This window comes from Anomaloglossus baeobatrachus, chromosome 9, assembly GCF_048569485.1.
Source record: "Anomaloglossus baeobatrachus isolate aAnoBae1 chromosome 9, aAnoBae1.hap1, whole genome shotgun sequence".
Taxonomy (NCBI): Eukaryota; Metazoa; Chordata; class Amphibia; order Anura; family Aromobatidae; genus Anomaloglossus; species Anomaloglossus baeobatrachus.
Window position 1 is genome coordinate 206,192,960 of NC_134361.1, and position 27,655 is coordinate 206,220,614.

Genomic DNA, 27,655 nt, shown 5'->3' on the forward strand with positions numbered 1-27,655 from the left:
TCTCTCTGCTGTGATGTGGCCGCTTTCTATTGTGCCAATGTTAACCTGTCTTTCCTATAGAGTTGCACATCCTTCTATTATTACACTGTTGTCCAGATCACTGCTTGCTGTCAGTACATAGAAATATTATTTATACTGATTTCCAGTCTGGGGGTCACAAGTCCCTGTATACCTTCATTCCTGACTACCGCTTTATTCAAACCCGTCTTCAAGGGGCTCTGGATCCTCAATCCGTGCTCGTTGGGATCCCCAATGGCCCTACATTCATCCCCCCGCTAGTTTCTTATTGGTTAATTCCTATTATTATATTTTCCTATATAATATTTTAAAAGGGGTGTGGCCAAAATTAGTAAGCCACACCCCCACCTATGTCCATATGGTTTTAATAGGTTAAAAAACATGATTTCGGGGAACTTGCACCAAGGGGCATATGTGGTGCCCGTAACCTTTAGATATGGGGCATCAGTGGAGGATTCAGGACAACCCCTTTAATTTTTACTCTTCTTCCAGGTGTAGCTGCTCCCATGGAGTTGGGGACCTGCCGCTGTTACTTTATCAGTCATACCTTGCACTTGTTGTTTCACACTCCATCAGAACACAGATAGCATCACCAATACCCCAAGGTAAGTGCCTGTACCCCGCAAAAATACAGCGACCAATCAGAAACCAGCTCTTATTTTCCTCCTGCAGGTTCCAAGTTAAGAGAAGCATCCTGATTGGTTGCTCGGAGTGTCTCCTTTTAGATCTGGGTATTGCTGTGCTGACTCAGCCGTGCAGACACCACGCCCGCCCTACCATTCAGTGCCAGTGCTGAGATACCGTTGTACTCCTGCCAGCTATCCTATCGATTCCTGCCAACGCTCTTTCCATACAACAGTGTCTAATATTGCTTTAGAGAAAATTTAAAGGATTTTTCCACTTTTTTTTTTAGATTTTTTATTTCCCCTTTAAATGCATGTATTTGGGGCTAATAATCATTTTTGCAACTAGGTTTAATTAAAAAAATTTGCACCATTTGGCTTTTACAGGCTTTTTGTATGCCAGCACATTCAACATTCATTTGGTGTATGGTCATAAATCAGCTGAAAGGAGCTCAGAAAAAAAGATAAAGGTTACAAGCTCACTGATGGACTCTCAGTGAACTCCTGAAGCCAGAAATTGAAACAGTAGTGCAAAAACATTATTTAGTAGGGAAAAAATTGTCCTCGGAGGTGGACATGCCCTTTAATTATTGCACATAGTGTTCTCATAGGGTTACGGAATCTTCTGTTTCCATGGAGACGCATGAGAACTGTAAACACAGAACTGTCACACATTCTGATGAGGGCACTTAAACTCCTGGGATGACCCCGCCATCACAAAATGAGGGGGATTTGGTCCATTTTACCTTTTTAACACATTAATGCCCATGTACTGCAAATCTATGCATGGTGCATCCGCCATTTTTACGCTGTCGATATTCACGGTCTGAGTACGCACTGCAAAGTGCAGGAAGGCCGGGGGTCTCCAAATCCGAACGACCCCATGTCTGCCTATGAGGCCGAGTGCATTAAATGAGTTACGACCGCCCTGCCCCCACTCAAAAATGTCGCACTCACTGAGGCCTTGTGTTTTTCTGCCAGGATTTCTTCAAGACTGCTTGTTACAGGAACCCATACAACGTCCTGACAAGCAGGTGCTTTCTTTCGCTTTTTTTTCCCATCTCCCAGCTTGTAGGGATTGGTTTATATTTGTGTAGATTCTAGGACCTAGGTGAATGAATGAGGCTGCCTTAGGATAGACAAGGTTTGGTTTTTTTTCTTACATTTTTATTCTTGGAAAAATGTGTTTGTTTTTTTTTGTTAATTATTTTGAAAAAAAATTTTTTTTTGTTTTCTTTTTCTTGCTATAAAGGCCAAAACTGACTTTCTTCACTTTTTTTTAGTACGTCTCGCAGGGCTCACGTGTCATGGGTGTCTCTCTTAGGCTTTGTTTCCATGTTGCTTTTTTTACTGCTTTTTTTTCCTGCACCTAAACCCACTCTTTTGGCAGTAAAAAAAAAACTTCCAAAAAGCAGGATTTTCTGCAGGTTTTTTTTTTTCAGCCATGCTTGTTTATTTTTCTGCTTTTTTTTTTTTTTTTCTTTGTCCCTGTGGGTTTTCTGTTTTTTCTCTGCTGGTTTTTATTTTTTTCACTTTTTTTTTTGCGCTGCGGGTTTTCTGTTCTTTTTTTTTTCTTCTGGTTTTTATTTTTTTTTTTCACCTTTTTTCTTTGTCGCTCCTAATTGGGAGACCCAGACAATTGGGTGTACAGCTACTGCCTCCGGAGGCCACACAAAGCACTACACTCAAAAGTGTAAAGCCCCTCCCCTTCTGCCTATACACCCCCCGTGGGATCACGGGCTCCTCAGTTTTCATGCTTTGTGCGAAGGAGGTCAGACATCCACGCATAGCTCCACTGTTTAGTCAGCAGCAGCTGCTGACTATGTCGGATGGAAGAAAAGAGGGCCCATACTAGGGCCCCCAGCATGCTCCCTTCTCACCCCACTTTTGTCGGCGGTGTTTGTTAAGGTTGAGGTACCCATTGCGGGTACGGAGGCTGGAGCCCACATGCTGCTTCCTTCCCCATCCCCCTTAGGGCTCTGGGTGAAGTGGGATTTTACCGGTCTCCAGGCACTGAGACCGTGCTCCATCCACAGCCCCTGGGGATTCTGCTGGATATGGAGCTGAGTATCGTCAGGGACAGGGCCCTGCTACGTCAAGGTACTCTGTGTCCCCGTACAGACCGCGCGCAGACACACTGCAGCATTGCTGGGTGTGTTAGTGCGCCGGGGACAACAGCGCTGCGCGCTTGTGCCATTACTAGCTACAGCTCTGCTGAGTGAGTCAATGTATTGGGAACTGCCGCGCCGGCCGCTGCTGTCAGTTCACGCTGCGGCGCGGCTGGGACTTGTGGTGCGCCGGGGACTTCCGCGCTGGCCGTGCATATATGACGGCCGCGCTTATTACTCGAGTCCCCGGCTTTTGCGGCCTAGTTTCGTTGCGTTCCCGCCCCCAGGCCTGCCAGTCAGGGGAAGGGCGGGACGCTGTACAGAACGTCAGCGCCGAGGGCTGGAGTCTACTTTACATACTCCAGCCCTCACACTGGACACAGTGGGACACCAGTTTCCCGCACTTTGTCTGAGGCACGCCCACGGTTCGCCCCTCTTCACAGAACGCCGGCAGCCATTCCTGTGTGCAGTCTGAGCTGGAGAGGGGAGACAAGTTCTGGGAGACCCAGACACGGGATTCTGGCGACCACACACCCGCGTTTGAGCGGGCGGTAAGCGGCACCTCTGGTGCTGACCCCACTAGTGCCGAAGTGTACATTTGTATTTTTATGCTTACATGCTATACATTGCACTGTACGGTCGCTGGTGATTTTTGGCTATATACCCTCCTAGATTGCTCAGAGGAGACAACAGCATGTCATCCGCAAAAAGCAAGGGTGCCAAGGCACAGGCTTTCTATGCTGCTTGTACCGCATGTGAGGCTACTCTACCGGCAGGTTCTACTGACCCCCATTGTGTGCAGTGCTCGGCCCCTGTGGCAATTGCTCGGCCGGGGCCTCTGCTAGAGGTGACCCAGGGAGAACCACCTGTGAATACTGTCCAGGTGACGGGGACGGAGTTTGCAGTTTTTGCTGATAGATTGTCTGTGACTATGACTAAAATTCTAGAAACTTTGCAGTCTAGACCAGTAACTCAGACCAGGGGCACTGTTGAATCATTGCTCCCTGGTCCCCCTCAGTTGGAACAGCTCCGGGCTCCGGGGGTGTCCCATGCATCCCAGGGTGACGGCTCTGACACGGACGACAGTCCCAGACAGCCTAAGCGAGCTCGCTATGAGCGGCCCTCGACTTCATCACACTGGTCAGGGTCCCAGCAGGAGGACTCTCTGTATGATGAGGCGGAGGTAGCTGATCAGGATTCTGATCCTGAGACCGCTCTCAATCTGGATACTCCTGATGGTGACGCCATAGTGAATGATCTTATAGCGTCCATCAATAGAATGTTGGATATTTCTCCCCCAGCTCCTCCTGTGGAGGAGTCAGCTTCACAGCAGGAGAAATTCCATTTCAGGTATCCCAAGCGTAAATTAAGTACTTTTCTGGACCACTCTGACTTTAGAGAGGCAGTCCAGAAACACCACGCTTATCCAGATAAGCGTTTCTCCAAACGGCTTAAGGATACACGTTATCCCTTTCCCCCTGACGTGGTCAAGGGCTGGACCCAGTGTCCCAAGGTGGATCCTCCAATCTCCAGGCTTGCGGCTAGATCCATAGTTGCAGTGGAAGATGGGGCTGCACTTAAAGATGCCACTGACAGACAGATGGAGCTCTGGTTGAAATCCATCTATGAAGCTATCGGCGCGTCGTTTGCTCCAGCATTCGCAGCCGTATGGGCACTCCAAGCTATTTCAGCTGGTCTTACACAGATTGACACGGTCACACGTACATCTGTTCCGCAGGTGGCATCCTTAACCTCTCAAATGTCTGCATTTGCGTCTTACGCGATTAATGCTGTCCTGGACTCTACGAGCCGTACGGCAGTGGCGTCCGCCAACTCCGTGGTTTTACGCAGAGCCTTGTGGTTAAGGGAATGGAAGGCAGATTCTGCTTCCAAAAAGTGCTTAACCAGTTTGCCATTTTCTGGTGACCGACTGTTTGGTGAGCGTTTGGATGAAATCATTAAACAGTCCAAGGGTAAGGATTCATCCTTACCTCAGCCCAGACAAAACAAACCCCAACAGAGGAGGGGACAGTCGGGGTTTCGGTCCTTTCGAGGCTCGGGCAGGTCCCAATTCTCCTCGTCCAAAAGGACTCAAAAGGATCAGAGGAGCTCAGATTCTTGGCGGGCTCAGTCACGCCCAAAAAAGACAGCCGGAAGACCCGCTACCAAGGCGGCTTCCTCATGACTTTCGGCCTCCTCTCTCCGCATCCTCGGTCGGTGGCAGGCTCTCCCGCTTTGGCGACATTTGGCTGCCACAGGTCAAAGACCGTTTGGTGAGAGACATTCTGTCTCACGGGTACAGGATAGAGTTCAGTTCTCGTCCTCCAACTCGATTCTTCAGAACTTCTCCACCTCCCGACCGAGCCGATGCTCTTCTGCAAGCGGTGTGCACTCTAAAGGCAGAAGGAGTGGTGACCCCTGTTCCTCTTCAGGAGCAAGGTCACGGTTTTTACTCCAATTTGTTTGTGGTGCCAAAAAAGGACGGGTCTTTCCGTCCCGTTCTGGATCTAAAACTGCTCAACAAGCACGTGAAAACCAGGCGGTTCCGGATGGAATCCCTCCGCTCCGTCATCGCCTCAATGTCTCAAGGAGATTTCCTAGCATCAATAGACATCAAGGATGCTTATCTCCACGTGCCGATTGCTCCAGAGCACCAGCGTTTTCTACGCTTCGTTATAGGAGACGAACACCTTCAGTTCGTAGCTCTGCCTTTCGGGCTGGCGACAGCCCCACGGGTCTTCACCAAGGTCATGGCAGCAGTAGTAGCAGTCCTGCACTCTCAAGGTCACTCTGTGATCCCGTATTTGGACGATCTACTTGTCAAGGCACCCTCTCAAGAGGCATGCCAACACAGCCTGAACGTTGCGCTGGAGACTCTCCAGAGTTTCGGGTGGATCATCAACTTTTCAAAGTCAAATCTGACCCCGACCCAATCGCTAACATACCTTGGCATGGAGTTTCATACTCTCTCAGCGATAGTGAAGCTTCCGCTGGACAAACAGCGTTCACTACAGACAGGGGTGCAATCTCTCCTTCAAGGCCAGTCACACCCCTTGAGACGCCTCATGCACTTCCTAGGGAAGATGGTAGCAACAATGGAGGCAGTCCCTTTCGCGCAGTTTCATCTGCGTCCACTACAATGGGACATTCTCCGCCAATGGGACGGGAAGTCGACGTCCCTCGACAGGAACGTCTCCCTTTCTCAGGCGGCCAAGGAATCTCTTCGGTGGTGGCTTCTTCCCACCTCATTGTCAAAAGGAAAGTCCTTTCTACCCCCATCCTGGGCGGTGGTTACGACAGACGCGAGTCTTTCAGGGTGGGGAGCAGTTTTTCTCCACCACAGGGCTCAAGGTACGTGGACTCAGCAAGAGTCCACCCTTCAGATCAATGTTCTGGAAATCAGAGCAGTGTATCTTGCCCTACAAGCCTTCCAGCAGTGGCTGGAAGGCAAGCAGATCCGAATTCAGTCGGACAACTCCACAGCGGTGGCATACATCAACCACCAAGGAGAAACACGCAGTCGGCAAGCCTTCCAGGAAGTCCGGCGGATTCTGACGTGGGTGGAAGACATGGCATCCACCATATCCGCAGTTCACATCCCAGGCGTGGAAAACTGGGAAGCAGACTTCCTCAGTCGCCAGGGTATGGACGCAGGGGAATGGTCTCTTCACCCGGACGTGTTTCAGGAGATCTGTCGCCGCTGGGGGATGCCGGACGTCGACCTAATGGCGTCCCGGCACAACAACAAGGTCCCGGCTTTCATGGCACAGTCTCACGATCACCGAGCTCTGGCGGCGGACGCCTTAGTTCAAGATTGGTCGCAGTTCCGGCTACCTTATGTGTTCCCACCTCTGGCACTGTTGCCCAGAGTGCTGCGCAAGATCAGGTCCGACTGCCGCCGCGCCATCCTCGTCGCTCCAGACTGGCCGAGGAGGTCGTGGTACCCGGATCTGTGGCACCTCCCGGTAGGCCAACCGTGGGCACTACCAGACCGACCAGACTTGTTGTCCCAAGGGCCGTTTTTCCATCGGAATTCTGCGGCCCTGAACCTGACTGTGTGGCCATTGAGTCCTGGATCCTAGCGTCTTCAGGATTATCTCAAGAGGTCATTGCCACCATGAGACAGGCTAGAAAACCATCCTCCGCCAAGATCTACCACAGGACGTGGAAGATATTCTTATCTTGGTGCTCTGCTCAGGGAGTTTCTCCCTGGCCATTTGCATTGCCTACTCTTCTTTCCTTCCTGCAATCCGGTTTGGAAAAAGGTTTGTCGCTAGGCTCCCTTAAAGGACAAGTCTCAGCGCTATCTGTGTTTGTTTTTTCAGAAACGCCTAGCACGACTTCCTCAGGTACGCACGTTCCTGCAAGGGGTTTGTCATATCGTCCCTCCTTACAAGCGGCCGTTAGAGCCCTGGGATCTGAACAGGGTTCTAATTGCTCTCCAGAAGCCGCCTTTCGAGCCTATGAGGGATGTTTCCCTTTCTCAGAAAGTGGCCTTTCTAGTAGCGGTCACGTCTCTTCGGAGAGTGTCCGAGCTAGCAGCGCTGTCATGCAAATCTCCCTTCCTGGTGTTTCACCAGGACAAGGTGGTTCTGCGCCCGATTCCGGAGTTTCTCCCTAAGGTGGTATCCCCCTTTCATCTCAATCAGGATATCTCCTTACCTTCTTTGTGTCCTCATCCAGTTCATCAATGTGAAAAGGATTTGCATTTGTTGGATCTGGTGAGAGCACTCAGAATCTACATTTCCCGCACGGCGCCTCTGCGCCGCTCGGATGCACTCTTTGTCCTTGTCGCTGGTCAGCGTAAAGGGTCGCAAGCTTCCAAATCCACCCTGGCTCGGTGGATCAAGGAACCAATTCTTGAAGCCTACCGTTCTGCTGGGATTCCGGTTCCCTCAGGGCTGAAGGCCCATTCTACCAGAGCCGTGGGTGCATCCTGGGCATTACGGCACCAGGCTACGGCTCAGCAGGTGTGCCAGGCGGCTACCTGGTCGAGTCTGCACACTTTTACCAAGCATTATCAGGTGCATACCTACGCTTCGGCGGACGCCAGCCTAGGTAGACAAGTCCTTCAGGCGGCGGTTGCCCACCTGTAGGAAAGGGCTGTTTTTACGGCCCTATCACGAGGTGTTATTTTACCCACCCAGGGACTGCTTTTGGACGTCCCAGTTGTCTGGGTCTCCCAATTAGGAGCGACAAAGAAGAAGGGAATTTTGTTTACTTACCGTAAATTCCTTTTCTTCTAGCTCCAATTGGGAGACCCAGCACCCGCCCTGTTTTCTTAGGGATTTTTGTTTTTTCGGGTACACATGTTGTTCATGTTGAATGGTTTCAGTTCTCCGATGTTTCTTCGGATCGAATTTGTTTTTAAACCAGTTATTGGCTTTCCTCCTTCTTGCTCTTGCACTAAAATTGAGGAGCCCGTGATCCCACGGGGGGTGTATAGGCAGAAGGGGAGGGGCTTTACACTTTTGAGTGTAGTGCTTTGTGTGGCCTCCGGAGGCAGTAGCTATACACCCAATTGTCTGGGTCTCCCAATTGGAGCTAGAAGAAAAGGAATTTACGGTAAGTAAACAAAATTCCCTTCTTTTAGGCGCTGTGGGGTTTTTTTCTTCTTACGCTTTTTTTTTTGGCTCTGCGGGTTTTTCTGCTTTTTTTTTTTCTTCTGGTTTTTATTTGGCGCTATGGGTTTTCTGTTATTTCTGCTGGGTTTTTTTTTCTCTTTTTTTTTGGAGCTGCGGGTTTTGTGTTATTTTAATCTGCTGGGTTTTGTTTTTTCACACTTTTTTTTTTTGCAGTTTTGTATGCTTTTTTTTTTTTTAAAAAAATTTTTTTTTCTTGGTGGTGTTTTGCCATCCTTTTTTCCTTCCTGTTTTTTTGGTGTCATTTATTTATAGTGCATGTTTTTGGTTTTTTTTTTCTGCTTTTTTTCTGCACCTAAATCCATTCTTTTGGCAGTAAAAAAAAGCTTCCAAAAAGCAGGATTTTCTGCATTTTTTTTTTCGATATGCTTGTTTATTTTTCTGCTTTTTTTTTTTTTTTTTTTTTTTAATTTTTTGTCGCTGCAGGTTTTCTGTTCTTTTTTTTCCTCTAGTTTTTATTTGGCGTTACAGGTTTCTTTTTCGCTCCATTGGGAGACCCAGACAATTGGGTGTATAGCTATTGCCTCCGGAGGCCACACAAAGTATTACACTTAAAAGTGTAAGGCCCCTCCCCTTCTGGCTATACACCCCCAGTGGGATCACTGGCTCACCAGTTTTGTGCTTTGTGCGAAGGAGGCAACACATCCACGCATAGCTCCACTGTTTAGTCAGCAGCAGCTGCTGACTATGTCGGATGGAAGAAAAGAGGGCCCATACAGGGCTCCCAGCATGCTCCCTTCTCACCCCACTTCATGTCGGAGGTGTTTGTTAAGGTTGAGGTACCCATTGCGGGTACGGAGGCTGGAGCCCACATGCTGCTTCCTTCCCCATCCCTTTTTACAGGGCTCTGGGTGAAGTGGGATTCTATCGGTCTCCAGGCACAGAGACCGTGCTCCATCCACAGCCCCTGGTATCTGCTGGACTTGGAGCGGAGTATCTTCAGGGACATGGCCCTGCTACATGGAGGTACTCGGTGTCCCTGTGGGGACCGCGCAGACACACGGCAGCACTGCTGGGTGTGTTAGTGCGCCAGGGACAGCGGCGCTGTCCGCACTAGTGCCATCGCACACCACAGCGTTGCTGGGTGTGTTAGTGTATTGGGTGACTACCGCGCTATCCGCCGCTGCCGTTTTTATTTAAGGCGCCGCTGGGATTTGTGGTGCGCCGGGGACTTCCGCGCCGGCCAGCACTGATATGCCGGCCGCGCTTATTAACTCGAGTCCCCGGCTTCTGGGCCTAGTCTCCCTTCGTTACCGCCCACAGGCCTGACAGTCAGGGTAGGGGCGTGACGCTGCATAGCACAGCAGCGCTGAGAGCTGGAGTATGTTTTGCATACTCCACCCCTCTCACTGTGTGCACTGTGAAACCGGATTCCCGCACTTTCTCAGGCACGCCCACGGCTTCCTTGTCTACACAGGACGCCGGCAGCCATTAGTGTCAGTTTCTGTACGATACAGAGACAAGTGTGGAAGACCCTGGCATTCTGATAGTCACACAATCGCTGCAACAGGCGTTAAGCAGCACCTGTGGTGCTAACCCCACTAGTGCAGAAGTGCACTTATAGATATGCTTGTACTATATACATTGCACTGTTTGGTCGCACGTTGTATATACCCTCCTGGATTGTGCGGAGGAGTTATCAGCATATTCTCTGTGTACAACAAAGGTGCAGAACCACATGTTTTTCTATGCAGCCGGTACAGCATGTACGGCTATACGGCCGGCAGGTTACATAGACCCCCATTGTATCCAACTCAGCCGGAGTCTCTGCTAATGGCCAGAGGATGAGGACGGTGTCTGCAGTATTTACTGACAGATTTTCTGAGACTATGGCTATGATACTAGAAGCCTAGCAGTCCGGACATGTCTCTCACAACATGGGCACTGTTGAATCATTGATCCATGGCCCCCCTCAGTGTGAACAACTAACAGCTCCGGGAATGTCACATGCATCCCAGAGTCACGGCTCTGCACAGCCGTCAGTCCCAGACAGCCTAAGCGGGCTCACTATGAGCGGCCCTCGGTTTCATCAGGGTCCTAGCAGAAGGACTCTCTGTGTAATGAGGCGGAAGTAGCGGCTCAGGATTCTGATCCTGAGACCGCTCTCAATCTGGATACACCTAATGGTGACGCCATAGTGAATAATCTTATAGCGTCCATCAATAGAATGTTGGTTATTTCTCTCCCAGCTCCTCCAGTGGAGGAGTCAGCTTCAGGCAGTCCAGGAACACCACACTTATCCAGATATGCGCTTCTCCAAACGGCTTAGGATACATGTTATCCCTGCCCCCTGACGTGGTCAAGGACTGGACCCAGTGTCCCAAGCGGCATCCTCCATTCTCCAGGCTTGTAGCTAGATCCATAGTTGCAGTGGGAGATGGAGCTGCACTTAAAGATGCCACTAACAGACAGATGGATCTCTGGTCTAAATCCATCTATGTGGCTGTCGGCGCACCGTTGGCTCCAGCATTCTCGCCCTTGGGGCACTCCAAGCTATTTCAGCTTGTCTTACACAGATTGACACGGTTACACGTACATCTGTGCCGCAGGTGGCATCCTTAACCTCTCAAATGTCTGCATTTGTTTCTTACGCGATTCAGGTTGCCCTAGACTCTGCGAACCGTGCGGCAGTAGCCTCCGCTACTCCGTGTTTTTAAGCAGAGCCTGGTCTGCTCGTTAAGTGAATGGAAGGCAGATTCTGCTTCCAAAAAAGGGTGCTTAACCAGTGGCCTTTTTCTGCTGACCGACTGTTTGGTGAGCGTTTGGATGTAACCATTAAACAGTCCAGGGGTAAGGATTCATCCTTTCCTCAGCCCGGGCACAACAAACCCCAACAGTGCAGGAGGCAGTCGGGGTTTCGGTCTTTTCGAGGCTCGGGCAGGTCCCATTTTTCCTCGTCCAATGTGGACTCAAAGGGATCAGAGGAGCTCAGATTCTTGGCGGGCTCAGTCACGCCCAAAAAAGGAGACAGTCTGAAAACCCGCTTCCAAGGCGGCTTCCTCATGACTTGCGGCCTCCTCTCTCCGCATCCTCGGTCGGTAGCAGGCTCTCCCGCCTTGGCGATATTTAGCTGCCATAGGTCAATGACCGTTGGGTGTGAGACATTCTGTCTCACGGGTACAGGATAGAGCTCACTTCTCGTCCTCCAACTCGATTCTTCAGAACTTCTCCACCTCCCGGCCGAGCCGCTGCTCTTCTGCAAACAGGGTGCACTCTATAGGCAGAAAGAGTGATGACCCCCGTTCCTCTTCAGGAACAAGGTCACGGTTTTTACCCCAAATTATTTGCGGTGCCTATAAGAACGGGCCGTTCCGTCCCGTTCTGGATCTAAAACTGCTCAGCAAGCTAGTGGACACCAGGCGGTTCCGGATGGAATCCCTCCGCCATGTCATCGCCTCAATGTCCCAAGGAGATTTCCTAGCATCATTAGGCATCAAGGATGCTTATCCACACGTGCCGATTGATCCAGGGCACTAGCGTTTCTACGCTTCGTTATAGGAGACGAACACCTTCTGTTCGTAGCTCTACCTTCCGGCTAGCGACAGTCCCACTGGTCTTCGCCAAGGTCAGGGCAGCAGTAGTCACAGTCCTGCACTCTCAGGGTCACTCTGTGATCCCATATTTAGGCGATCTACTTGTCAAGGCACTCTCTTAGGAAACATGCCGACACTGCCCGAATGTTGCGCTGGAGACTCTCTAGAGTTTTGGGTGGATCATCAACTTTTTAAAGTCAGATCCGACCCCGACCCTATCGCTAACATATCTAGGCATGGAGTTTCATACTCTCTCAGCGATAGTGAAGCTTCCGCTAGACAAACAGCATTCACTACGGGCTGCAATCTCTTCTTTAAGAACCAGTCGCACACATTAAGACGCCTCATGCACTTCCTACGTAAGATGGTAGCAATGGAGGCAGTTCTTTTCGCGCAGTTTCATCTGCGTCCACTACAATGTGACATTCTCCGCCAATGGGACGGGGAGTCGACCTCCCTCAGCAGAGTCGTCTTTCTCTCTCAGGCGGCCAAGGAATCTCTACGGTGGTGGCTTCTTCCCACCTCATGGTCAAAAAGAAGGTCCTTCCTATCCCCATCCTGGGCGATAGTTACGACAGACGCGAGTCTATCAGGGTGGGGAGCAGTTTTTCTCCACCACAGCGCTCAGGGTACGTGGACTCGGCAAGAGTCCACCCTTCAGATCAATGTTCTTGAACACAGAGCAGTGTATCTTGCCCTACAAACCTTCCAACAGCAGCTGGAAAGCAAGCAAATCCGACTTCAGTCGGACAACTCCACAGCGGTGGCATACATCAACCACCAAGGAAGAACGCGCAACCGGCAAGCCTTCCAGGAAGTCCGGCAGGTTCTGATGTGGGTGGAAGACACGGCATCCACCATATCTACAGTTCACATCCCAGGCGTGGAAAACTAGGAAGCTGACTTCCTAAGTCGCCGGGGTGTGGCCGAAAGGGTATGGTCTCTTCACCCGGACGGGTTTCAGGAGATCTGGCGCCGCTGACAGAGGCCGGACGTCGATCTAATGGCGTCACGGCACAACAACAATGTGCCAGCTTCATGGCACGGTTTCACAATCATCGAGCTCTGGCGGCAGACGCCTTAGTTCAGCATTGGTCGCAGTTCCAGCTACCTTATGTGCCACCTCTGGCATTGTTGCCCAGAGTGCTGCGTTAGATCAGGACCGACTGCGGCCGCGCCATCCTCGTCGCTACAGATTGGCCGAGGATGTTGTGGTTCCCGGTTCTGTGGTGCCTCACGGTAGGCTAACCGGGGGCACTACCAGACCAATCAGACTGGCTGTCTCAAGGGCCATTCTTCCATTTGAATTCTACGGCCCTCAACCTGATGGTGTGGCTTTGAGTCCTGGAACCTAGTGTCGTCAGGATTACCTCAGGACGTGGTTGCCACCATGAGACAGGCTAGCATACCAACGTCCGCCAAGATTGACCACAGGACGTGGAAGATATTCTTATCTCGGTGCTCGGCGCAGGGTGTTTCTCCCTGGCCGGTTGCATCGTCTATGTTTCCTTCCTTCCTGCAATCTAGGTTGGAAAAAGGGTTGTTGCTCAGTTCCCTTTAGGGACAAGTCTCAGCGCTATCTGTATTTTTTCAGAGACGACTTCCTCAGGTACGCACGTTCCTACGGGGAGTTTGTCTTCTCAGCACTCCGTACAGGCGGCCGTTAGAGCCCTGGGATCTGAACAAGGTTCTAATTGCTCTCCAGATGCCGCTTTTCGAGCCTTTGAAAGAGGTCTCCCTTCCCGCTTTTCTCGGGAAGTGGCCTTCTAGTAACGGTCTCGTCTCTTAGGAAAGTTTCCGAGCTAGCAACGCTCTCATACAAATCTCCCTTCCTGGTCCTTCACCAGGACAGGGTAGTTCTGCGTCCGATTCCGGAATTTCTCCCTAAGGTGGTATCCCACTTTCATATCAATCAGGATATCACCTCACCTTCTTTGTGTCCTCGTCCAGTCCATCAATTTCAGAAGGATTTGCATCTGTTGGTTCTGGTGAGAGCACTCAGGTTCTACTTCCCGCATGGCGCTCCTGCGCCACCCGGATGCACTCTTTGTCCTTGTCGCTGGTCGGCGTAAACAGTCGCAAGCTTCTGAATCCACCCTGGCTCGGGGGATCGAGGAACCAATTCTTGAAACCTACAGTTCTACTGGGCTTCTGGTTCTCTCAAGGCTGAAGGCCCATTCTACCAGAGCCGTGGGTGCATCCTGGGCATTACGGCACCAGGCTACGGCTTAGCAGGTGTGTCAGGCACCTACCTGATTGAGTCTGCATACTTTTACCAAGCATTTTCAGGTGCATACCTACGCTTCGGCAGACGCCAGCCTAGGTAGATAAGTCCTTCAGGCGGCGATTGCCCACCTGTAGGAAAGGGCTGTTTGACGGCCCTATCACGAGGTATTCTTTTACCCACCCAGGGACTGCTTTTGGACGTCCCAATTGTCTGGGTCTCCCAATGGAGCGAAAAAGAAGAAGGGAATTTTGTTTACTTACCGTAAATTCCTTTTCTTCTAGCTCCAATTGGGAGACCCAGCACCCGCCCTGTTTTCTCGGGGTTTTTCTGTTTTTTCGGGTACACATGTTGTTCATGTGGTATGGTTCAGTTCTCCGATGTTTCCTCGGATTGAATTGGTCTTTAAACCAGTTATTGGCTTTCCTCCTTCTTGCTTTGGCACTAAAACTGGTGAGCCAGTGATCCCACTGGGGGTGTATAGCCAGAAGGGGAGGGGCCTTACACTTTTAAGTGTAATACTTTGTGTGGCCTCCGGAGGCAATAGCTATACACCCAATTGTCTGGGTCTCCCAATTGGAGCTAGAAGAAAAGGAATTTACGGTAAGTAAACAAAATTCCCTTCTTTCTATTTTCTGCTGGGTTTTTTTCTCCTTTTTTTTTTTTTTGGGCGCTGCGGGTTTTGTGTTCTTTGTCTCTGCTGGTTTTTATTTTTTTCACACTTTTTTTTTTTTAATTTTTTTTTTTTTGCAGTTTTGTATGCTGTTTTTTCTTTTTTTTTTTTGGGGGGGGGGTGGGGGGTGGTTTTGCCATTCTTTTTTTCCTTCCTGTATCTTTTTGTCATTTGTCTATAGTGCATGTTTAAATAAAGTTAGTTTTATTCACTACGAAAACAGCAATAAGACTGCACACGTTGCAGGTTTGATTGCAGACAATTTTTAAACTTTTTTTTTTCTTCATTGCTTGAACTTTGTCAAAACACAGGAAAAAAAAATGCAGAAAGAATTGACAAGTGGCAGATGTTTTTTTTCTGCAAGGAAAAAATCTTGAATGTGTGCACAACACATAGACTTTTCTGGCATAAGGATATCCTTGCAGATTTGTGAAAATCTGCCTTTAAAAAGCGGCAAAAACGCACTGTGTGCGCACAGCCTAACGCAGCAAATAACCTTTCTTATTGGTTTTGCATAAAACGCATGAAAAAAAGCAACGTGTGAACACAGCCTTAGACCGAGTAACTAGGCCTGCCAACCGTCCAGAAATTCCAGGATAGTCTGTAAAAATAGGACAAAAATAAAGTGGCCCATTTTTAAAAAAAAAAAAAATTTAAGGCGTCCGTGATTATTTTTTTGAAGCTGAAGAAATTGGAGATAATTTTGACTAATTATTTTACAGTTTAAAGTGAACGCAACTAATATCTTTATCAGGATTATGGCGCCATAGACATGTATCACTTATAATCATAAGGATTTATTAGGGTTTTTCAGTATTTCCATAAAAAAACATTGTCCGTCCATGATTTTTTGATAAGTTGTCCATTAAAATAAAAGTCAAGATGGTCGCCTTCTGAGTAACACCATCGGCTCTCTTTACTCGGTTATATCTGTACACCAGAAGACATTTTTTTTTCTCTCAAAACATTGTAAGGATGAGGTGGAGGTGAGATGCTTAGCGGCCATTTTGGTTTCTGCTTTCATTTTCTGTGGTTAATGAGAGCTAGGAGTCTGGTTGCTATGGGCAACTGCAGGCTGTAAACAGACTAGTAGGCCGAACTTGGCAAATGTCGTCAAAACGGGGCGCTATCTAATGTGTGGAGCCTTCGGACTCAGTGAGAAGGATCAGGCAGGGGCACCAACACTATCTAAAGTGTGTGGGATCATTTAATAAAATGATTGGGGGTTTATTTGAGTCAGTATTTCAGAGGAGGGGATGAAAATGGCGGCACTCTTTAACCCCTTCTGTCATAGAGACGTCCTAGTACGCCACACGTCGGGTGTGGTTGTACGACCAATGGTACAAATCCATGAGCCTACTTGCCACCATCTTTGTACTCCCATGAAGCCCTGCCACAGACGTCTATATACAGCAAACAGCCTAGAGAAACTAAATACTAAAAATAAGAAAAACATGTTAAAAAAAAAAAAATCAATGTTTACCATCTTTTTTTTCCTTAGAAATAAAAAAATATATATACTGCGGTCCTAAAAGTGAGATCTATGGAAATATTAAATTGTATATGGATAAAATAAATAGAAAAAAACAAACTCATAATTGATGTACACCCCCCCCCGCCCCAATAAAAAAATAAAACAAAAAACTATTAAAGTATATGTGCGCCTATTTGGTCGTCATCCTCCTTTTTAATAGTCTTCTGAACCATGGGGTTGGTTTGACGGTGGGTTTTGTGCATAGTAGGTGACCCCATTACGGTACCCCCTCTCCCAGAGATCGGGCAGGCAGATCTCTGCCATGTTTGGTCACATTGTAGAGGGTCCTGGCGCTCAGGTTGGGGCACGGCCAGCACTCGGACTGCCAGCAATCATTTATGAGAAAATTCTTGGCTGCTCACCCAGCACTGGAAGACGTCTCCTGTCTTATTGTGCGTGGACTTTGATATATTTTCTTTTCTTTAAATATGCGTCACACCGTTTTATGTGTTTTGTGACTGGTTGGGGCTGAATACGCACCTCTGTCAGCTCCCCGGCCAGCGCCCTGTGATCAGCGCATCATCATTGTTTGACTTTCTCATCTAAGCGTGTGGCCGTGTAAGTCGGTGCAGCAGGAAAATAACAAATCCGAATCTAGCATAGCTACAGTTCACTTTCTATGGGGCTAGGGCTTTGCATGCCTTGTCAATGGTTAGTGAAAGCGTGCAACAGCCCTAACATAAGCCATACAGACACAGTTTGGATGCTTTACGTTGCAAACGACTCGTGCGAGCGGCCCAGTGCTCTGCCCGGTGCTCTGCCCAGTGCTCGTATGAATAGCTCGGATTCGGGGTAACAGCTTGATCGGATGTAGTGTGCATGAAACAAAACAAACAAAGCTGCCCACCCCCTGAAGTGATCTGTTAATGGTTAGCTGCATGTGGGCACTTAGTGCCCAATTAGCGACTTCCATTGGGTTCAGGTCAAGTCTGGGTCCCAAACCGAACTTTATCTAAAGTCCAGCTGAGCCGAACTTCCACGGGTCCACTTATCCGCATCTGTTAGCACAAAATGACTGTTCAAACCAAGCACAGCCGCTTGGTGCACCCTTGGCGTGGCCGAGCAATTCAGTGGAACTTCCAAACTACTTGTTTTCAATCTCTCCCGTTCTCTGGCTCCTGTAAAGCCATAGTTGTCAATCAAGACAGCAGTGGGTGAAGATGGATGGGAAAACTGTTGGGAAGGCACTTTAAAATGTTTAGCCTCCGAATGCTTGGTTTAAACAGTCATTTTTTTTTGGTGACTCTGTAATTAAGACTACATTATGACAGAGGATGATCAGTTGAAGGATCATTTCCAACATTAAAAGTTATCACCTGTCTAGAAAATTGGTTGGAGTCTGATTGCTGAACCTGAAAAGAAGATTTTGGGTACTCACCGTAAAATCTTTCTCGGAGCCTTCATTGGGGGACACAGCACCCATGGTATCCTGTGTGTCGCCAATGAAGCGATAGAAAAAAGATTTTCGATACTCACCATAAAATCTCTTTCTCTGAGACTTCATTGGGGGGCACAGAAAACCATGATTTCCTTTGTCCCCCAATGAAGCAATAGAGAAAAGATTTTGGGTACTCACCGTAAAATCTTTCTCGGAGCCTTCATTGGGGACATCGTAACTATAGTTTTCAAGGTTTCCTGTGTCCCCCCAATGAACCGATAGAGAAAAGGAGACTGACTTATTGGGTTAGAATGCCTAGGCATCGCTCTCGCTTGTTCTCTAGGGAGGAAAAAAGCCAAGAGCTATGACAGCCCCACAAAGAAGAAATAAAAATGGACCGGTGGCATGCATGTTTGGTTGGAATACAGTGGCGGCCCAGCAAGGACCGATGATTCTGTAGCCCTAACCTTTGCCATAGATGTTCCCTTGCCTCTGCAGTCATTACGTAGTTCTAAGTGTATACTGGTAGACGCTGCGGTGGGCGATGCTTGTAAATGTATTCTGAGGACGCGCACGCTATTTTTGTTGTTGGTGGCTTCTCCTTGTGAAAGGTGACCTTCTGCTGGAATGAATCAGCTCGCATGGCCCGGGTGTATGGGAAGTGCGTTGCTTAACCCAACCCTGCATTTTACTGCGACATCTGGAGCTGCAGAGAATCCTCCGAGGGTTAATTAGTTGCTGTAATAGTATACGCAGGGTTTTCTATTACCTTGTTAATATATTGCCTATAGTAGGTGGAGAAGTATCGGTCCAAACATGTCTTGCAAGCACAAACGTGCACCGATCCCATTTAAAGGGGTCATCCAGAATCGTATCTTTTTTTTATATATATATATATATATATATATATATATATATATATATATATGTATATGTATATATGTATATATATATATATATATATATATGTGTATATGTGTGTGTGTGTATATTTATTATATATGTGTGTTTGTATATATATGTGTGTGTGTGTGTGTGTATATGTGTATATATAATATAATATTATATATATATATATATATATATATATATATATATATAATTATACACACATTAGATGCGTGTAATATTATGTATAATTTTTAAAAAAATTTTTTTTGCAGTTTAGCGCTATGCACTGTAATAGAGGGAAGGTGCAATACCATACACAGCTTGTTGACACGTCTTTTAAAAAAAAACAAAAACGCTGGCCTTACACATCAGATTAATGTTCCCCGAATACTTGTTTGGCTGTCCTCACTTTTTGCTGACCCCCTATCCCTGTCCAAACGCAGTATTGAGGGCTACCAAATCGGGTGGCTCGGCTCCCTCATCACTACATGTTAGCCAGGTATGCTGAGCCTTGTATCATAAAGTTGTGCGACTGGCGTCCTATTTAGTAATACAGAGGTGAAGAGACAATGAGACTTCTGTGGCAATAGGTTTTAATTCCCATCCCCAGTCCTTGGTGAACTGTAAACAGCAGTCATTTTATTTCCTTGCGGTTTAAAATTGCCTCTCTGATTTAAAGGGGATCTGTCACTTACTATCAATATGTATTTTTTTTTTCCTGCTGTAAAAGCCGCTGTTCTCCTGAATCCGGCGTAGTTTTTCTCTTGTTGCTGCGCCTCTCCGTTCCTGAGATATGGCCGTTTCATCCTTTTTATATAAATCTAGTACTTTCAGCAAAGTGGGCGTGGTTCCATAGGGAAACTATGAGGGCCACGCCCACTTGACTAACATGACTAGCTTTATATACAAGAAAGAAGGGGCCATATCTCAGGAACAGAGAGGTGCAGGAACAAAAGAAAAACAGCGCCAGAATCAGGAGAACAGCGGCATTTACACCAGGTAGAAACAATAAATGTTTATGGCAAATGACAAGTCCCCTTTAATCCATCTCACACTCTTGCTAAAGGTTCTCTGTAAGATCAGAGTGGTCCAAAACACGTGTTGTATGTAGGCTAGTCGTTTAAAATGCAACTAAAATTCCCGAAAGTGAGGAGCATTTGTTTTACGATCCCTTTTGTATCCTTTGTATTATTTCTAATCCCTTTCCCTTGTGTAATCTCTGTCCTCACCTGTCCTCTGCTGGTATAAATAGATGTCAGGTTTCTCAGGGATTGTACTGAAATCTGTTCTGTCTTCTTGTTTCCAGGTGAGCCATGATCCCTGTAACAGAGCTTCGGTATTTTGCCGACACGCAACCGGCTTATCGCATCTTGAAACCATGGTGGGATGTCTTCACGGACTATATCTCCATCGTCATGCTGATGATAGCGGTGTTTGGGGGCACCCTGCAGGTCACACAGGATAAGATGATCTGCCTGCCTTGTAAATGGGTGACCCATGACAGTTGTAATGATTCGTACCGTGCCTATACACCTCCCGAAACGGAGTACACCAACAGTAGCCTGGGGCCACCACCCGAACTCGGCCCGACGGGCATCAAATACGACTTGGATAGACATCAGTATAACTACGTTGATGCCGTGTGCTATGAGAACCGGCTACACTGGTTCGCCAAGTACTTTCCTTACCTTGTATTATTGCACACGTTGATCTTTTTGGCCTGTAGTAACTTCTGGTTTAAGTTTCCGCGCACCAGCTCCAAGTTGGAGCATTTTGTGTCCATCCTTCTCAAATGCTTTGATTCACCGTGGACCACTCGAGCCCTGTCCGAAACCGTGGTGGAAGAAAGTGATACTAAGCCCACAGGAGGAAAGATGAACGGCTCGGTCGACAAGAAGTCTTCTACTGCCAGCGAAGATGTAGAAGCCACCGTGCCCATGCTCCAAAGGAGTAAGTCCAGGGTGGAACAGGGGATTGTCGACCGAACAGAGACCGGAGTCTTGGATAAAAAGGAGGGTGAGCAGGCCAAAGCTTTGTTCGAGAAGGTGAAGAAGTTCAGAACTCACGTAGAAGAGGGGGATATAGTTTACAGGCTTTATATGCGACAAACAATCATCAAAGTCATCAAATTTATTCTGATCCTCTGCTACACGGTGTATTACGTCAGCAGCATTACTTTCGATGTGGACTGCAAGGTAGACATTGAAAGCCTCACCGGCTATCGAATGTATCGTTGCGCTCATCCACTGGCCACACTCTTCAAAATCTTGGCCTCTTTCTATATTAGCCTGGTGGGCTTTTACGGCCTCGTGTGCGTCTACACTCTCTGGTGGATGCTCAGAAGGTCCTTAAAAAAATATTCCTTCGAGTCCATCCGAGAGGAGAGCAGCTACAGCGACATCCCAGACGTGAAGAACGACTTCGCCTTCATGCTGCATCTCATCGACCAGTACGATCCGCTCTACTCGAAACGCTTTGCCGTCTTTTTGTCGGAAGTCAGCGAGAATAAACTGAGACAGCTGAATCTCAATCACGAGTGGACGTTGGATAAGTTACGGCAGAGGATCACCAAAAACTCCCAGGACAAGCTGGAGCTGCACCTGTTCATGTTGAGCGGCATCCCCGACACGGTGTTTGACCTTGTTGAGCTGGAAGTCTTAAAACTAGAACTTATACCAGATGTCACCATCCCGCCTAGCATCGCCCAGCTACTGGGGTTAAAAGAGCTCTGGTTGTACCACACAGCTGCTAAAATTGAGGCGCCGGCTTTGGCCTTCCTCCGAGAGAACCTGAAGTCGCTGCACATCAAATTTACCGACATCAAGGAGATTCCTCTATGGATCTATAGCTTGAAAAACTTGGAGGAACTTCACCTGACCGGTAACCTGAGCTCCGAGAACAACCGGTATATCGTCATCGATGGTCTACGTGAGTTGAAGAGATTGAAAGTGTTGAGGCTGAAGAGCAACTTGACTAAATTACCCCAAGTGGTGACCGATGTGGGTGTCCACCTGCAGAAGCTCTCAGTCAACAATGAGGGCACCAAGCTGATGGTTCTCAACAGCTTGAAGAAGATGGTAAACCTTGCAGAACTGGAGCTGGTGCGCTGCGATTTGGAGAGGATCCCTCACTCCATTTTTAGTCTTCACAACCTTCAAGAGATCGATCTGAAGGATAATAATTTGAAGACCATCGAGGAGATCATCAGTTTCCAGCATCTGCACAGACTGACCTCCCTGAAGCTCTGGTATAATCATATCGCCTACATCCCCATTCAGATTGGCAATCTGGCAAGCCTCGAGCGCCTGTACCTCAACCGCAACAAGATAGACAAAATACCCATTCAGCTGTGCTTGTGCCGAAAGCTCCGCCATCTTGACCTGAGCCACAATACCCTAACGAGCATCCCCGCGGAGATTGGGCAACTACAGAACTTGCAGTATTTTGCTGTGACTGCCAACCATGTGAGTATTAGTGCCACCATATCTTTTAACGCAAACTGCTACTCTGCCAGGCGATGGGTGCGACTTAAGTAGTGGTGGTTACCTAATTTTACAAGATGGGAAATGCCCCTTTTTATAAAAAAAGAAAAAAAAAATTAAAAAAAAATCTCTCCCAGTAGTTCAACCAACTTTTGCTAAAATTGTTCCATTGTGCATAGCCCAAAACACAGTACTGTATTTTTTTTTTTTAAGACTCACCTCAAATTTAGGGGAAAAAAAAGGGGTTTGTCTTCTAATCTGTTGGTGTCTTACCTGGGGGAGAAAAGGAAGGTGGGTGGGGGGCGGCAGCGATGGTGGAGCGGGGCGGTTACAGGAGGCAAGGGCGGTCGTGGTGCAGGGTGATGCGGTGGTAGGGCAGTCGTGGAGCAGGGTGGTGGGGCGGCCACAGGAGGCAAGGGCGGTCGTGGAGCAGGGTGGTGCGGTGGTGGAGCAGGGGGCACAGGAGGCAGGGGCGGTCGTGGAGTGGTGTGGCAGCGATGGTGGAGTGGGGGGTCACAGGAGGCAGAAGTCATGGAACAGGGCGGTGTGGTGGTGTAGCGGGGGACACAGGAGGCAGGGGCGGTTGTGGAGCAGGGCGGTGTGGTGGTGGAGCGGGGGACACAGGAGGCAGGGGCGATCGTGGAGCAGGGCGGTTGATTGGGGGGACACAGGAGGCAGGGGCGGTTGTGGAGCAGAGCGGTGTGGTGGTGGAGCGGGGGACACAGGAGGCAGGGGCGATCGTGGAGCAGGGCGGTTGATTGGGGGGACACAGGAGGCAGGGGCGGTTGTGGAGCAGGGCGGTGTGGTGGTGGAGCGGGGGACACAGGAGGCAGGGGCGGTCGTGGAGCAGGGTGGTGTGGTGGTGGAGCGGGGGACATAGGAGGCAGGGGCGGTCGTGGAACAGGGCGGTGTGGTGGTGGAGTGGGGGGACACAGGAGGCAGGGACGGTCGTGGAGTGGTGCGGCAGCGATGGTGGTGTGGGGGTCACAGCAGGCGGAGGCAGTCATGGAACAGGGTGGTGTGGTGGTGGAGCGGGGGACACGGGAGGCAGGGACGGTCTTGAAGGAGGGCAGTGCGGCGGTGTCTCTGATGCTTGGCGGTGATGTGAGGTAGAGAAAACATCCAGGAACTGTCAGTGGTGTGGGCTTCAAAGAAATGGCGCCTGGAGTCGGTATGTGCGCAGATTTGAGTTAGCAGCTCAATGACAAGCCAAGATCTCAACTGCGCACGCGCCACCTCCGGGCACCATTTTCCTTAATTCCACTGCTGGGACATCAATGGGCAGGAGGTGGCGCATGCACAGATGAAATTTTGAGCCAAGAGCTCTATTTGCGCACACGCCTACTTGGGGCGCTATTATTATTTGAAGCCCACACCGCCGATGTCCTCAGGATGGCCCCTTCCTCACCACCTGCAGCACAGCCCTGCAGCACACAGCCCTACATTCAGACTATAAGAAGTACCCCTCGTTTTCTCCCCAAAATTTGGGAGGTAAGGTGTGTGTTATCCAAAAATACGGTACCTTGTCAATTTTCCACCCTGCAGCTTTACTGCCTTGGCGTGGTTATTTACCATGACTTTATATAATGGGAGTACCCCTTTAATAGACTACATTGGCCTACATAATCCAAGTGACCTTGCCTGACTTAGGACATTTAAAGGGGTCTCCACCACTTCGTATTTTACCGTCATCAGAACTTTCCCTTTTAAGTTAACCCATTTCTCTCCGTAGATCGAGAATCTGCCGCCGGAGCTTTTCCAATGCAAGAAACTTCGTACACTGAACCTAGGGAACAACGGCCTGCAGGCCCTGCCCTCCCGGGTGGGCGAGCTCACCAACCTGGCCCAGATGGAGCTGCGGGGCAACAGACTGGAGTGTCTCCCTGTGGAGCTCGGGGAGTGTCACCTCCTAAAACGCAGCGGACTTGTGGTGGAGGAGGATTTGTTCAACACTTTGCCTCTGGAGGTGAAGGAGAAGTTAACCAGAGCGGACAAGGAACCCGTGTGAGGAAGAAGCAAGTCAAGGGAACTTGGCCCCGGGGTTTGGGGGTGGTCGGGGGGCATCTGCTGATGATCAACACACAGTAATGAGCCATTAAATGCCCCGATGAGCACTGAACACCGCGATCTGGCATTCTGTCCCGAGGGCTCACATACTGGATGACCCTGGAAGGGAAGGAAGGTCGCCACCCATTCCTGTTCTGCACAGACGTCCTATCTCCAGACGGACAGCTTTAACTTAGAAGTCATTACCGCCATCCCATGCTTCTTCCTCTACTGCTATTCTTAGGAAGGGCTCTGGTGCTTTATTTGATGTGCGTCTACTGCTTCCATTTTTTCCTCCATTTTTTTTTTGTTTTTTGCATGTCTCCGATCCCTATAGAGCCTTAATCTATGTGTTCTCGTCACTCCAGCTAAGCTGATGTTACAGACATAGCGGACCACTGTGCCAAAGTGTGGGAATCCGGTATTAACTAAGTGCCCCCTGCTCTGACTATGCAAGGGTGATGGCAAAAATGGGCAACACGACCCACAACGCCGATCAGAAGCGTAATGCAGAGACCGGATGGAAGTCATCACAATGTGTGTATGTATAGATATGTACACCACGCACGTGTATATCCTCCATTGCTCTTAGAATATTTAGAGAAACACTCCGGGGAATAATGATAGTGTCTTACTCCTGGCACAGAGCATGAAACGGGGGTCTTTTCTGAATGCCTGTGTCATCTACCACCCCCTTAGTCCCACACGGTATAGCTATCCTTCAAGGCATCCAATGAACCGCCTCATTTAAGGGAACCTGTCTGGAGAATAAGGCCGCCCGAACATTGCCCAGAAAGAAATCCAGACAGACTCCATTACTAATCATTGCTTTATCCTAAAGCAGAATTTGATAATGGAGTTGGGTATGGGGAGAAGAGGCCGCCTGGCATTTCCCTCACGCTTCTCCTGGTCCTTCTCGGGTGCTTTACTATCTGTCTCCCTATATGCAGATAGAGAGGCCTTTCAATGAAGCTGGGGCAAGAAGGAGACGCCAAATAGGCTCTGCCCACTGCCCGGACTCTTATTTCACCTTTTTCCCCTGTGCCTGAATTCTTACTCCTCTCAGCACACAGACTCTTCTGCCTCCTCACCTGTACCCTAGTGACCGGACTCGTGCCCTTTCCAGTGACTCTCTCACTCCCCACCCATTCCGGTGACACTCTTGTGTCTCCCCCCCCCCCCCCTTCCTTTCCGGTGACTCTCGCTCCGCCTCCCTTTCCTTACCGGTGGCTCCCTCGCCCCCCCCCCTTCCTTTCCGGTGACTCTCGTTTCCCCTCCCTTTCCAGTGACTCTCGCGCTCCCTCGCTCCCCCTCCCCTTTCTTTCCGGCGGCTCTCTTTCACCCCCCCCCTCCCCTTCCTTTCTGGTGACTCTCTCACCCCTCTCCCTTCTGGGGACTCTCTTGCGCCCTTTCCTTACAGGGACTTTCTTGCCCCCCCTTTATTTCCAGTGACTCTCTTGCGCCCATACACCTTATTTAAGGGAGCTCTCTCGTCTACCCTTATTTCCAGTCACTCTCTTGTACCCCCCCTTATTTCCGGTGACTCTCACCCACCCCACCTTCCAGGGACTCTCTTGTGCCGCCCCCCTCTTTCCGGGGACTCTCTTCCCCCTTCCTATTCGGTGACTCTCGCCCCCCTCCTTTCCGGTGACTCTTTCAGCTCCCGCTTATTTCTGGTGACTCTCTCGCCGCCCCCCCCCTTCCTTTCCGGTGACTCTTTCAGCTCCCGCTTATTTCTGATTACTCTCTCGCCCCCCCTTCCTTCCGGTGACTCTCTTGGCCCCCCTTTATTTCCGGTGACTCCCTTTACAGGGACTTTCTCGCCCCTTTCTCGTTACTCTCGTCCCCTTTTTCAGTGACTTTCTACCCTTCCACAATTCCTGGACCCTTTCCCTTCACCAGTGACCCTCCCATACATTTTTCACCTAAATTTTGGATAAGTGTGGTAGTTAATGGAGAAGGGCGCTTGTCTGCATTTTGTGGTTACTGGAGCTCAGATCACCTAAAATTCTCCTTTTTAAGGATTTGACTTGAAGCAGAAGAAAATATCTAAATATCTGTGGACCATGAAACTTCTCAGCTGCAAGCCCCCGATAGTGCAAAGTCCCCTGCCCCATTGTTGCGGGGAGGAGCTGCCTCCACACTATGGACCAGCACTGCTATCTCTGCTGTTATCTCTGCCCTGGCCCCTCAGCTGTGCACAGATAGGAGGACAATGTTAACCCTTGGGCCGCCCTCCATAAAACAGATAATGTAGCCCTAGGCGGCTTTGTTGTCCTATATACTTTGCCAAACCTCTGTCGGCCGTCCCTTCCATCCTCCTCACGACCGCTTGACTGTGTTCTCTGCATTTTTTTTTTTTGTCGGATCAGAACAAAACCTTGGACATTTCATTTTTTTTTTATTTTATATTTTAAAGGGGCGGTGTGATTTAAAATGTGCCCGCTCCTCTCATCCCAATTTATTTTTATGAGGTTATTGCACACATTTTCCTGTTACGGCAATTTTAAGGCTATTTTATTCTTTTTGGCTCTTATTTTGTACATTTTGTATTTATTAGTTTAGTTTTACGCTTTTGACGCCTTAGTCTTGTTTCACGCCATCAGCGATGTGCCTGTTGCATGAGATCCTGCAGTCCAAAGATGTCATCTTTCCACCTCCGCGTTAATGTCTTCCATACCCTGCAGATGATCTATAGAATTGCGCCATTTTGCATTTATATGTTTGTACGTCGCTCCGCAGGAGCTTTCTATTTCGTTACATTCGGTCGCCTGCATCAGGTGGCCGTTTTTTGTCTTAACGGACCTTTATTTTTTTTTTTTCTTCTGGCTTCAAGGGAAAATGTACATGTAAGTCACTTGTCCTTCATGTTTGCATAGATCTCAAGTAAAATTATACTTTAGTCCAAACAATGTTTTTGGTTTGAGTTTTATTTTCCACCGACAATGTGAGAAGAAAGGCAAATGCCTCAATTTGCTACACTTAAAGAGTTCCCGCCAATTTTCTTAAATGGGTATCATCGGATAGAGCTTCTAAGATCAAGCAATTTTGCAATTTACTGCTTCTTAAAATTTTCAGCCGTTCTTGAGATATCAACATTTTTCTTTTTGTTTTCATCTGGTTGCCTTGGAGACCGTCCACCGCTGCTAAACAGCAGAATATGCACAGTGGTTAGGAGCTCCTTCCAATTGAGCCCGTAAGCCCTTTTTTTTGAAGCTGGAGTGTAATGTTGCCTTCCAATCTTAGCCAACTTCAATGTATTGTTTACAAACTCTACAACAGCGGTGGTCGGTCTCCTAGGCAACCAACTGTAAACAAAAGAAAATGTGTTAATATCTCAAGAACGGCTGCAAATTTTAATAAACAATAAATTGCAAAAGTGCTTGTTTTTATATGAACTATCTGCCAATATCCATTTATGAAAATGAGAATTTACACTTTAAGCATCACCCAATGTGTAGGTGTGGCTTGGGGGAAAAGGATGAGGGTGTGGCTTGAACATT

At 48.7% G+C, this 27,655-nt stretch overlaps 2 protein-coding genes across 2 annotated transcripts in view; both read left to right on the forward strand.

Moving 5' to 3' along the window:
- The first annotated feature begins 536 nt into the window (after positions 1-536).
- On the forward strand, positions 537-27,064 carry LRRC8A (leucine rich repeat containing 8 VRAC subunit A). The gene is made up of 3 exons (XM_075324316.1): positions 537-623; positions 19,931-22,088; positions 23,839-27,064. Exons 2-3 carry the CDS (start codon positions 19,938-19,940, stop codon positions 24,112-24,114), a joined length of 2,427 nt encoding a protein of 808 aa, XP_075180431.1. The 5' UTR covers positions 537-623; positions 19,931-19,937; the 3' UTR covers positions 24,115-27,064.
- The window catches only part of PHYHD1 (phytanoyl-CoA dioxygenase domain containing 1), a 48,603-nt gene continuing 21,506 nt past the window's right edge, over positions 559-27,655 (forward strand). The window contains exon 1 of the mRNA XM_075324321.1: positions 559-623. The gene's annotated coding sequence lies outside the window, so the exon portion shown is untranslated. The remainder of the gene's footprint in view (positions 624-27,655) is intronic.

Excerpts from the sequence above, each read along its gene's own strand:
- LRRC8A (XM_075324316.1), top strand. The coding sequence starts at position 19,938 with ATGATCCCTGTAACAGAGCTTCGGTATTTTGCCGACACGCAACCGGCT. Across the intron at positions 22,089-23,838 it reads TTGCTGTGACTGCCAACCAT|ATCGAGAATCTGCCGCCGGA; the intron begins GTGAGTATTAGT and ends TTCTCTCCGTAG.